At 44.6% G+C, this 13,483-nt stretch overlaps 1 protein-coding gene across 1 annotated transcript in view; it reads right to left on the minus strand.

The window, feature by feature from the left end:
* Nucleotides 1-431: 431 nt before the first annotated feature.
* The window catches only part of foxo1a (forkhead box O1 a), a 42,350-nt gene continuing 29,298 nt past the window's right edge, over nucleotides 432-13,483 (minus strand). Inside the window, exons 2-3 of the mRNA XM_080772345.1 lie at nucleotides 6,825-7,016; nucleotides 432-5,503 (exon numbers count right to left, since the gene is read on the minus strand). Coding sequence (XP_080628471.1) covers nucleotides 4,319-5,503; nucleotides 6,825-7,016 — 1,377 coding nt within the window. The 3' untranslated portion in view covers nucleotides 432-4,318. The remainder of the gene's footprint in view (nucleotides 5,504-6,824; nucleotides 7,017-13,483) is intronic.

A 13,483-nucleotide genomic window follows, 5' to 3' on the forward strand; every position in this document is an offset into this window, starting at 1 on the left:
CATAATTGTCAATACCGATATGACCCGATATGACAAATAAGGGCCGATATTGAAACTTTTCAGATACCGATACAGTATCGGGACATCTCTACTCAGAGGCAACTATTGTACTTATTACTCCACTGCATATTATTTGACAACTTTAGTTACTAGTTACCGGTAGTTACTTTTTAGATTTAGATTGTTAATTATAAAACACATTAACCGCTCGACGCAAATTTATGTTGACGTTTTTGTTTTTATGTGAGCTTGTAGATTAGATTTTTATTTTGCAAAAATAGAAAGTGGTTAAATCTGTGGATTTGATAAAAATTCAACAAATGAAAAGTAAATAAGCCTCAAGTTTTGTTGTCTATCTTTCTTTTGTAAGTAAGTGGTTTTGGGCAAACCAGGATTCCACCCGACAAAATAATACATAGGAATGACACATCTTTAACACAGAAGTACATTTATTTATGTCTTAATACATTAATGTTGAACAAGTTTTATATCCTTTCTGATTGCAAAACCACACAGCACAATTCCAATTTATTCCTGTACATGAGTTAAATGTAACAGTTTTGTTGTAAAATATGTAATGGGTATTTGTCCTCTTTTTACAAGGAGCACTTTATTATAAAATGTAAGTAAAAGTGCAATGTCTTTCTACTCATAAAATTACAAAAGAATTGGTCCAGAATCAGTCATCTGAGAAGGGATTATCCGACACTACAGACTAAATATTGTTTTCTTTACTTTTCAAAAATGTAATATATATTTTTCATCAATTTCTTTCCCCCATATTTTATGTTTTTATGCATTGTTTTCTACAAACTGTAGCTAAATACAAGAAATACAACATCGTCAGTTTACAAAAGCTTAGCATGTCAATCACTGCATAATCTATTTAATCTAAATAAACTTCATTTCCCCCCTCATATAACTATTTAAGAACATAAGGATTTTTTGGGACAACAACAAATATCTTAATAATATCTCACAGCGCTATGATACAATAAAATATCTCTGTCTTAAGTTCAAAGGAAAATGAATATATAACAATAGCAACATAAAATTAAGGAATACAATGCATAGATTCAATCATTTAAAAAACAAAAAAAGAAATGCAGAGATATAATTTACTTAGTACAGCTCTTATTTTTTTTTTCTTCTATGTTTAGAGCGAACTGTGTGACGCTGGCGACACGGATTCATTTATAGTTTATATCCTGACTCAAGTGACCGGCACAAGCATAACATTCTGAACACATCACATGATGAATTTGCTAAATATAATATCATACAGTTTGACTTCAAAGACAAACTTGGCTAAAGTACACTATGGGCGTGTTTGGGTTGATAAAGGCAACACCTGGCACCAAAGCCCAAACACGCACAGCAGCTTCTTTCATAGGCCTCTACGCAAAAATGTTTGAAATGCAAGAATCTCGTATTAAAGAAAAATATATAAAAAAATCTCTACTACCTGCTCCCCCGAATAACTCTGGCTTTCTTGAGATCTACGTGGTTTCTGGATTTAAAATCACAATCTTAAATTAGAATGAATGACTGTTCATAATTTATTTGTGTGCCACCTCTAAGGATTCTCTACACCCCCACCTCCCACCCCACCCCACACAACCTAACTTCATGAGAAGCGGTCACGCTCAACAAAGACCATCGGTACACAACAAAAACCCGGAGGATTTCACTGTGCATTCTGTGACTCTGCTATGATTAGCCACCGATAGACTCGTGCGACAAATAAATCGTTAATACAGCAACAATTTGGAGAAGCACAAACAGAAGATCGCGAATGTACATGCCTATACAACATACTTAACACTTAGTGGCACTCGTTGTGGATGGCGGGGGCACTGTAACAATTATTTAAAACAGGAATCCAGTATAGGCAATTAGAGCAAATCAAGTCACATTTTGTCACATAGGATATCAAATGTTCAAATGCATCCCGTCAATCTTGGACAAAGACACATAGATATAGATTCAGTAGAGGTAGCAGGGGACACAGTGACAGAGGAGGCCTCATAAAAAGTATTATGGTGACTGTGAACAGCATTTAAGGCAGTGGTTATCAACCTTGTCAGGCCGCGACCCCCCTAAATAATCATATTTGAACTGGGGACACCCCAAGCACTTGGAACTGTAGGAGTTGGGGCATTATATTTAGTTTGACTCGGACAAAACAAATAGCTGCGTTGCAAGGCGTTTAGGCAAGGTTTTAAAAAGGTCTTTAAAAAGGCAAGGTTTTAAAAAGGTCTTTAAAAAGGCAAGGTTTTAAAAAGTCCTTACATTTTTACTTTACTCCCCCCAAAAATCATGTGGGGACCCCCTGGGGGTGCCAGTCCACAGGTTGAAAACCACTGTTCTAAGGGACTGTTTTGTCTAAATAGGAATCATACCTCAGATCATACCTAATTTCTACTGTGATTATCAAAAAGAATCCGGAATCTAAACTAAACGGGCACAACAAATGGTTCATTGCAGCGTCTTGAAAGACAATCACTTGCTGTTTTGTTTTGTTTGTTTTTTTCTTTGTCCTTGGGCATGAAAAGCAACAGCAAGGGTGACAAAAATGTCTTTTTGTCCACGGAACCGGACTCACAGCGTTCACGATGCCACCACATCTACTTGGCCAACAATGAACGACGACAACGCAGCCCTCACAAAGATTCAACTACAGTATCTATCTGGCATCTTTCATCTATAAAGCAGGGCATTTGAAAAGATGAAAAAAATTAATCAATTCACTGTGCTTTTTAATTTTTAAAGGCTGTTGTATTATGTTATCTTCCGAACCATGTACTGTTAAAATGGCAAAACATCTCAAGCATGTGGTTGTTAACTACCCGACCAGGCACAGTGAATAGGCCTCTGTGGCATTAAGGTTCAGAGTGACAAAGGTCTCCAGGAACTGTTAGCCCGGTTGCACATTTATTATGCACCAGCATAAATCTATACCTCCATCTAACAAATAATTTAGGTCTCAAACACAATATGCTTACTCTAGTATTCATCTATTGTTATTTTATTATACATCTTGAAATGTATTTACAACGCAGCATAAGTAAATGTATTAACGCTCACACAGCCTGATTGAGAAACATTCTCGAGCACAGAGCTAGTCACTTCAATCCGTATTAGTCCTGTTACAAAAAGAAAGAAAAAAAAGACGAGGTCTAATCCAGTTTTCTAGGTCAATTCACAAAGTAATGTCTGCTGCCTTGATTGTTGTATTTATACTGTAAACACTATGTACAACTCTTAGAAAATACACTACGCAACACCCATTTTCTTTTTTTTTTTAACAAATCACCGTGACAACCGTATGTGACAACTGTGTGTACATCGATTCAGGTAATAAGAAACAAACCTTGTGATTATGTAACATCGTCCCGATATTTTCCCGGAGAGGTTTTCCAAATCGACACTGTGACTGACGGACCTTCTGACCCCATCTTCAAGGCATCATAAATGTCCCATTTCCTTCATTGGGACGTGCGTCGTGGTGATTATCCGTCACCACATTGTACACACACACACACACACAGACTTGGATTGTCTGTGGGAAGCCACAGTGAAGAAGAGTAAACAGCGTGATGTATTGTTTATGTAGTTGTGTGGAACAGTACTTGTCGTTTTGCTGGGACGTAGAGTTGGCAGTGTCGCTATAGGCAAAGATGAGGGGTGCAGGTCTTTTTTCCGACAGCATATTGATCCGAAACTTCAATCCTAACCTAACCCTAACCGCAAGCACGGGAGCAGCGCATGTCGGACCATCGCTTTTTCGCATCGCAGCGAATGTCCCCCCGCTGCGGATCGGATCGTTGCCCCGTCGGCTAGAATGCTGTCGGAAAAAAGGCCGCCTCCCAAAGATGAGCGAACGCTAACCGACACGTCGTAGTGTCTGTCTGCGAAGGACCATGCCTACCGTGAGAGTAAACCGGACAAAGAGAGGTGCGTGTTTCAGTTTGGCTCTGAAGTTTAAGGCAAATTATCGTTTGGCACTTGGCTCATTCATGTCATTTTGAAGGTCTCAAGAATTTTTCCTTGTGAACGGAAGGGACCAAATATATACCATATATTGTTTGTTTGTTTTCCCTAAATGAAATATTGATGGTACACTACACTATCTGTAGATGATGGACTAGGGTACACTACACTATCTGTAGATGATGGACTAGGGAACTCTTGGGGTATGCAGGTTCTTTCATCTGAAATGGATTCGGGTTGAGTTCTTTGTCAACACTGTCACCAAACAAGTCAGTCATGGTTAAAGAGCTGAGCGTGGGGTGGGGGGGCCTCTTTTCTCGTCCTACTACCCTGACACCCAGCTGTGTGTGGTGGTCTTCACCCCGTGAGAGAATCCCTGCTGCGGTGCCATTGGCTCAAAGTTGAAGTCCAGTGAGTCTCCGTCCATCAGCGTGTCGTGAAGGATGGACTCCATGTCACACTCGAACCTTTCGATGGACATGTCGTCGAGGTCGCTGGGCAGCCTCTCTGGGTGCAGGGGCTGGGGCGGGCCCGGCCGGCCGTACCCGTTGGCGGGGCAGAAGCTGCCCGGTATCGCCCCGCCGCCAAGGTGGGCGGCGAGGCCGTAGGGCATGTGCATGGGGCTCTTCACAGCGGGCATTCGACCGCCTCCCCCGTTGTGGTTCAGCGACATGAGCAAGCGTCCGTTCATGGCTACCGTTGAAGGGGGAGGGGCTTGGTTGTGCACGTTGTGGGGGTGGTTGTGCGGATGCGAGAGGACGCGAGGGTGGGCGTTACCCCCGCCCATAAGCTTGGCGCAATGCTGGCCACCGCCGTTGCCGTACGGGGGCAGCATGGACTGAGACACCACCGTGTCCACTGATGGGATGAGCTCCCTGTGCTGTTCCGTGTCCGACGTCAGCAGCTCCTTCAGGAGACCCGCGGGGCAGTTGTACTGACACAGTGATGGCCCGAAGCCGGGTTTGACCTCCGGCAGCGCCTGCAGGGGCATGGGCGAGAGGGTGTTCATCCCAGCCTGGCCATACACACACTTGCGGTAGTCCTGCTGGGGCTGGGAGCCCATGCTGGGCGAGCTGTAGGAGGGGTACCCGGGGCTGGCCTGCATCATCGGGGAAGGCGAGGACTGTGAGGAGCCCGGAGTGGCGGGCCCCCCGCCCACCTGGCCGCCGTTGGGCGAGAGCAGGTTGAGGTTGTCCAGCAGGTTCTCCATGACATTCTCGGAGCCGTGTCCCAAAGAGCTGGTCATCTCCGTGAGGCTGGGCAGGGTGGCCGTCATCTTGGCGCCGGAGGCCCCCGGGTAGACCATGTGCACGTCCGACTCCCCGAGGTCATCCTCGGGCATGTAGGGCGAGAGGCGTCCGCTCAGCGTGCTGGCGTTGGAGCTGGTTCGGGGCCTGAAGCTGTTCCAGGCGTCAAAGTCGTCGTTGCTGTGGGAGTTGGGGCTCCCAGGCCACTTGGAGTAGGAGCCCGGGCTGTCGGCTCCGCCGTCTGGCCCGCTCTGGAGAGACAGCTGCAAGGGACAGAGTCACAGAGTGGACGGTCAGTCAGCCCTGGCTCAAGGGGTGATAAAAGGAGGACGCTATATCTTCCTTAGGGATAATATAATAATAATAATAATTCTAAATAATAATGCTAAATAATAATAATAATTGCAATTTTATAGCACTTTTTCCATCTCAAAGTGCTTTACAATGGTGCATTCATTCATGCATTGGAAGGTGAAGTGGTGAACAGTCAACGCCAGCGCCCTCACTTCTCATGCACATTCACACAACAATGGTGGCAACCAGTGGGAGCAATAGGGGTTCAGAGTCTTGCTCAAGGACACTTCGACACTAACTCTGAGGGAGCCCGGGATCGAACTGGCCATTTGCATTTCACTACTGGCCACTGTACCCCTGAGCCAATATGGCACCTGACCAATCAAGTATTAAAGTGCCATAGCATGCTGAACCGCCACCCTGAGCTACCTCGATAGTCGATGCTGAACCCACAACCTCAAACATCGCTGTACAGTAGCTACTAGGCAGTCTAACATAAACTAACCTCAAACATCGCTGTACAGTAGCTACTAGGCAGTCTAACATAAACTAACCTCAAACATCGCTGTACAGTAGCTACTAGGCAGTCTAACATAAACTAACCTCAAACATAGCTGTAGCTAGGCAATCTGGATTCTGCACATGGTTTGGTAAAGTTCAGTTGAGGCACCACTGGAGTTTATCCGGGCTCAAAGGAACCAAAACACAGAGTGGAAAATACTAGTGACCTTCGGCAGCTCACAGATTGTCTGCGTGATGACGAGGCCGGGCGTGTTTTCAGCCCACACTGTTGGCAAATCCCATACATTTGTTCTTTTGCCGGGCAATTTTCCTCATCATCTTAACAAATAAGGGTTTATGATACACAGAATAGTATCCAACTTCAGAAACGACTTATAACATTTTAAAGGCTAAAATCTATGTAAACAATTCCCCCGTGCTTGTTATCATCTCTGTCAGGTGGAAATCTCATATGTCCAAACTTGTTATTTTTCAGGATTCAAATGAAAATAAAAGAACGCAAAAATAGCAGTTCTATAAGTTCAAGGCGTGTTGCGTCGCACCTGCGCGTTTTGAGCTTGCGGATCTGGTACTTCCTACTTTTATGTGATGCTACTGTATAGTGTAATCAAGTAGGACGTTCATTTACAAACAGAAAGTTTAAATAGTTTCCGCCCCGACAGCGACTTTACATTGGTTCAATGGCGAGCATGTACACAGTATAGCATGTACACAGTATAGCATGTACACAGTATAGCATGTACACAGTATAGGCCTGTCTTTGTGTACCTTCTTCTTGGCGGCTCTCCCTCTGCTCTTGGTGAACTTGCTGTTGTTGTCCATGGAGGCGGCTCGGCGCCGAGGCGACTTGCCACTCTTCCCGCCCTCTGGGTTGAGCATCCACCACGAGCTCTTGCCCGTTCCCTCGTTCTGAACGCGTATGAAGCGGCTGTGCAGGGACAGGTTGTGTCTGATGGAGTTCTGGACGAGAGAGAGAGAGAGAGAGAGAGAGAGAGAAGGGGGGGGGGGTCTTGTTAAATGTAGTGAAAGATATATTTGTGTGGTTGCCCTTTGGCCGAAAAAACATCTAATTTGATGACAGCTGTAGAACAACAGCATACAAGCGCAAATCCCTCCTTGCAGGTGCGGTTGCTCAGTTTACTGAGGAGAGTTTAAGGTCAGTCAACCAGCTAATAATGCCATGTACTACCAAATATACAAACAGTATTGCGTGCGAGCTTGCATACACACGCAAGCAGATGCACTCCTGCGCAAAAACCTTGCCCCAATGTCACACAATGGCCATCAATAAACTACAATAAACTACAGTAATACTGTACATCTGCAAGAGTGTGCAGGACAGAAAGTGTTATCTACAAATATAGTGTACATATGGCCTTTATTATCCTTCATCAAAAGACTTACAGAGCCCATTGTGAGCAACCAGCACACACAGTCACACATGCATGCACACACACAAACGCACGCACGCACGCACGCATGCACGGCACGCACACACACACACACACACACACACACACACACACAGTCTCACACACACACACACACACACACACACATTCCACCTCAATGCGTGTCATGTCGAAACCACAGTGAAAAGGAGAAAACAGATTAATCTTTTGTCCTTAAACAAATGTTAATATCTACCTGCACGTTGCTCAGTGAAAAAAGCGTCCATTTTTCTTTACAGAGAGTGGTGTGAAGCATTATTAAAAAACACAAAGGTGGGACAAAAAAGCACAGTCAGGAATACAGAGAAATCGTCCGGCGTGGCAACCGAGCAGCAAAAACATTACACAGTGTGAAATAAGAATAATACAGTCAACACAAAACAACACCTAATACTGTAGGTCTAAAAAAGGTGGAAGGGCGCTCACCCAGCTACCCAAACAAATCTTTGTAGACTTCAAGTTATCCCGTCAGACTCTCTTGGGTGCTTGTTATGATTTAAGAAAGACATGACTCTTTCTCAGCCCAAACCACTGTTTTTAAGTGTCTATTTATTCAGAGAGACAGTCTAGCTCTGTGTGTGTATGTGTGTATGTGTGTGTGTATGTATGCGTGTGCGTGCGTGCGTACGTACGTGCGTGCGTGCGTGCATGCGTGCGTGCGCGTGCAATGCATGTCTGGTGCAACCTCGTATGCCTTTGGCCAGACGAGTGCAATAAGACGGTGCGTAAACTAAGCTTCTTGTTTTCGAGAGAGGTCGAGACTCGGTGTGCACACTCACACTACACTCGCACGCATACACACACACACACACGCAGAGCTTAGCACGCATAGCGGCGTCTATGCTCGCGTCATCGAGGCCTCGTTCCTTGCAGTGACTCACTCTTTCACATCTGGTTCCCAGTCTGCACTCCTCGCTGTGTGCTTGTCTGCCAGACCCACACACAATAACTGCCGCTTAATTTCAGTGGTGCAAAAAGTACTCCCATTTTTTACTTAAGTAAAAGTTCCAATACTGCCCTGTAGAAATACTCTGTTACAAGTAAGTCTACTAAAAGTAGAAAGTACTCATTATGCCGAATGTCCTTCACAAGTTTTAAAATGTCAAAAATCTTTTGAAAATAGCAGATCTACAAGCTGAGCTTGTAGATCTGCTATTTTCAAATGGCCGAAATGTATGAAGTGGTTAATGAATGTTTTGTAATAATAATCAAAATCTACAAACTATCTAGTAACAAAGTTTTAAAATAATTGTAGTGGAGTAAAAGTACAATATTTGCCTACTGAGGAGTATAGTAAAATAATTGGAATTTATTTATTTTATAGTACTTAAGTACAGTAAAAAATGTAGTTACACTGCTTCATTTATGGTAGGCCTATCCACATAACAAAAAGAGACGATCTATATACGCCAACAACGGGTCACATTGTGGCATGTTGTTAGCTTGTAGATCGCACGCAACGTCCAACTACAGGCTTAACCCTCCCCTTCTAGAGCAGTGGTTCTCAACATGTGGGTTGGGAAACCCAGGGGGACCTCAAATTATTTTGTGGGGTCCCCAGATGATTAGCCTAAGGTGAAACATATAGTTTTCTCAGTAAACCAACATACAGTATAAGTGTATACAGGGTCTGCACATTAAGGATTTTTAAGACCGGTTCAATACCGCACCCATTGGTTGCCGTGTCGTGACAAAAATCCTCTCTAAAAAGGAACATCACAGGTGCAGCATGGTGACTGGGCATATCATAACATAACATAAACAAGGTAGAACCATGGCAGAACAAGGCTTAGTTAGTCAGGGTTAGTCAGTCAGAGACCAATCAGAAGGCTGACAAATTAAATTAAATTCATTCATAATAGGCCAAATGGCGCAGATTATGCGGGGGGGGGGGGGGGTCAAAACCCTGTCCACCTGCGCGAAACACAGATAAAAGAGACACTGCCTTGGAGAACTCTTGGCACGTTGTAGAGTTGTCGATCAGAGGCAGGCCAATCAGAGGCAGGCCAATCAGAGGCAGGGCAATTAGAGGCAGGCCAATCAGAGGCAGGCCAATCAGAGGCAGGCGGGGCGTTTCTAGGACGGGTCATGGCCGAGCATCACCGTCTATTGTAAACACGCATCTTCCTCTCCTCTCCTCTTCACCCCATCTCTTCCTGGCATGCAGGGAACAGTGCAGGCACTAGGATCCCGGGGAGGGCCTTCCTAGCCTTCACACCGAAAACACTGCAGCCTTTACAAATGAATTAAATTAACCCTGACATTAAATGACCTGACTGGCTCAGCCAATAGCCTTACGGGGGCCCGTCCGCATGATCAGAATGAGGCGGTTAAGTGAGGGCCCTTCCCTGTTTAGGGACCTCCATGGTCAGCCTCTCCTCTCTCCCCATACAGTACAGTATGGTACAGTACGTCCAGGGGATGTAATGCCTGGTCATGAGTCTCTGTCTCCCATGACTGAGAGAAGAGTGGCTGGTCATTTTCAGCTGTGCAGCAGCAGCACAGTGATTGCAATGTGAGGCCAGGATGTCCCATTACAGCTGTCCTATATCATCCTGGGATGAAACTGGAAACAGTTTATTGATTATTTTATTGTGATTGTATTATTGTGAATAAATTGAGAGGAGAAATGGAAGCGAAGGAGAATAGTTCTGTGTCTTCATTCCTATGACTGCTTACTCTGTTTTTCAGAGACCACGACCAGTGAGACATAGAACCTATCATCCAATATTGTAAATGTGGTACCCGGCCTGGCTTGGGACCCGTTACACAAGGACCTCACCGTTTAGATTTTTTACAATTAGAAATGTATTCATATCAATAAAAACTAAAAACAATCAAAAAGCTAAAGTCTTTAAACCATGCGACAGATTGACCTGTGTGGCTGAGGGCATCTGAACAAGTTGAGTGAGTGGACAAGACTGTGTATCTGAGAGCCAAAACAGGGGAAATTAATGGCTGCAAAATGAGGGTTAATAATAGTTAGGAGTAGCCTAGGTCGGCATGGGCCTCTCTAGAGAGAGAGAGAGAGAGGAAGCAGTGAGGGACCCCCTACAACACTGTATACAATTGTGCAGCAGATTAAGCTACGTTGACTATCAGTGACAGTGGCTCTGTAACTGGTTTGCTCCTTTTTCCTACACCAGCGCATTGTGAGCTTGTAGATTAACTATTTTCAGCTAATGTTCCTCTCAGAATAGGGATTCTGAGAGGAAGACATAGAGGCTACTGTATCTACAAATAGTATAGCCTATTAGTACAACCTTGAGTGGACATTTTTGAACATTTTTATATTTTATGGTTTAAGAAATACTGAGTGTCCAATCTGACATCTTGCCAATTTCAGAAGAGCACCGCAAAACAGAAGCCCCTAATTAACAGTCACGCTAATTAATACAGCATAGCTCATGGACAACTGTATCATCTACTAATATAATTTGTTCATCCGCTGAATTACTTTTGACCCCGTTTCCTTTTGGTGGCTGGGGACTGCATGCATGTGACAATGTTTGATTTACTGTTAGCGCCGTCCGCAGTACACAGGAATCTTAACATTCCAGCTAATCACTGTGTGCAAAGTTCAAACATAATCGCGGCCGACCGCTCAGTATCTGTTAGGAAACAGCAAAAAAACTACAAAAAAAAAAGCTGCAAGATTCCCAGCCAGCCATCATTCCTCAACCCAAGGTTACAAAAGACAGGATTCTTCTGCAGAAGTGAACTTTGATTACCGGAGCTGGAGGACACTGCTATCTCCTGTTGTATAAAAAAAACCATATTGGATGATAGCACCTTAACCTATACTGTCTCAACGTTGGTCAATACTTGAGATTTCCCCCCTTTATCCCGATCCAATGTGAAAGAGAAACAAAAAAACAACAAGACATTCCTTTGTTAACCTTTGATAAGGTTAACAAAGTCATCATAACACACTGACAACTTACATAATATTGCGCTTGAAGGTAAATGTTATGGTCCTAAAGCAGTGGCTGATAGTAGCCCGTATTGTTCGTGCCATATACAGTATACAGTGATGATCTAGGATATAGTTAATAAAGGGAAAACACTAAATCGAGTGGATTCTTTTTCAAAACAGAAACAACATTGTTGTTCGTATGATGGGAGGTGATCGGTGTGTCAGTCTAAGTCTTTGCTGGCCATCTTCACCACTTCGTTACGTTAGTTGACTTTCCCAAACGTTCGCTTCCAGAGCATTTGTGTTTCCTGGCAGGCTCCCGAGCCCACCTGCGAGGGGCGCCACTCAGCTCCCTTTAGACCTCACACAAAACATATATATAATTTCACCCACATCGTTACCCCTGTGAACCTGTGATATGACAACAATGTTGATTCTGAATGATTCTGATTCTTTTCTAGAGTCAACGGAATGCACCGCCAGGAAGTGACCACATGAAAGAGGACTGCGACAGGAAGCAGCGCTGACTTCCTGCCCCACAGGAAAACCTTGGTTGTGAAGGGAGGGAGAGAGGGAGAGGGAGAGAGAGAATGAGAGGGAAAAAAGGCATGGAATGCAAAACCGCTGAGCCCCCGAGCCAAGTGGACACCGCACATTTAGCATTCTCCCGCTCTCTCCTCTGGGTGGGGGGAGTTTATGTTTGGCAACAGCTCTAATCCTGATGTCACAGTGTCTTCTGTTGCTCCATGCACATGTAAAATATAGTATTCCTCTGAATGTATGACCAATGAGCAGTATTTTACTGAAGTAAAAATGTCAATACTGCAATGTAGAAATATTCTGTTGCAAGTAAAAGTCCGGAATTCAGTAAATGTACAAAGGTATTGGTATCAAAATATACTTAAAGTACAAAAGTAAAAGTAGTAATTATGCAGAATGTCCCAAGTTTTCAAATATTTTGAAAATGGCAGATCTACAAGCTCTCAATGTGTCACATTGTGTGCTTTTCTCTTTTGGGTCATGGGCTAAAAGGTTTTGGAACCACTGCTGTAGAGAGACCAGTGATTCCCAAACGTTTTACATTTCAAGGACCCTCCACTTTACGATATGTCATAATAAGCCAAGGACCCCCATAACTCAGAGAGTTGCCAATCCTTTAGCTCAAGGACCCCTGGGTGTCCCCGCAGCCGGACCCCACTTTGAGCCATACCGGTATAGCCGCCCAGTTTGTCCTGTTTCAGTGTACGAGAAAGAGACAGGAAAAGAACAAACATGATTGAATGTTGTTGTTATGGGTCATTATAGTGAAAGCTGCTCTTACAGTGCGCGTGCGTGCGTGTGTGTGTGTACGCGCGTGCGTGCGTGAGTGCGTGCGTGCAAAATGCGTGCGTGCGTGTGTCAGAGAGGGCATGGGCCGGTAAAGGGACACGGTGTGCTGGTTGAACATTGCTGCTGAAAGGCCGTAGTGTTTAGTGCACTCACCCTCTCTTCTCTCCTCTCCTCTCCTACCCTTCCCACCCCATCTACTTTCCTCTGTTCGGTGACAACCTTCCCCTCTCTCAGACACCTTGGCCAGCATTGGGCTAATAGCAGACCAGTGAGGGGGGGGGGGGATGTTGCACACTGACCCAGAGGTGCTGCTGATGCTTTTAAAACCGCTCAAATGTCAACTCCTCCGGTAAAGTTAGAACATAAAGAGAAGACAATCCCCCACAGGACTAAAGAAAGACACCAACGCACCTCCTGCATTCAGGGGCAGGAGGTGCGCTTTGAATCGACTGAAAGCTACAACTGAAACCTGACCTGCAGAAAAGGGGGAAAAAAGTGAAACTGAAAAGAAATGAAGAGCATCTGCTGCCGCGAGGCTCCCTCTCTCTGACTTGAAAGACAGGGAGACAGGCGTCTGTAAAGATCTCCTCCAGCCCCTGCAAAGTTTCACATGAGACGAGGAACCGTCAAAAGAAACGCGGTTTGCCCTGCGCCATTTCCACCTGCATCAGTCTTCATTATCTAAGAAGAGGTGGCGTCCCCGGCAACGCTTCATACCTTATCTAACCTCC

Source organism: Protomyctophum bolini, assembly GCF_963924005.1.
Source record: "Protomyctophum bolini genome assembly, chromosome: 9".
Lineage (NCBI taxonomy): Eukaryota > Metazoa > Chordata > Actinopteri > Myctophiformes > Myctophidae > Protomyctophum > Protomyctophum bolini.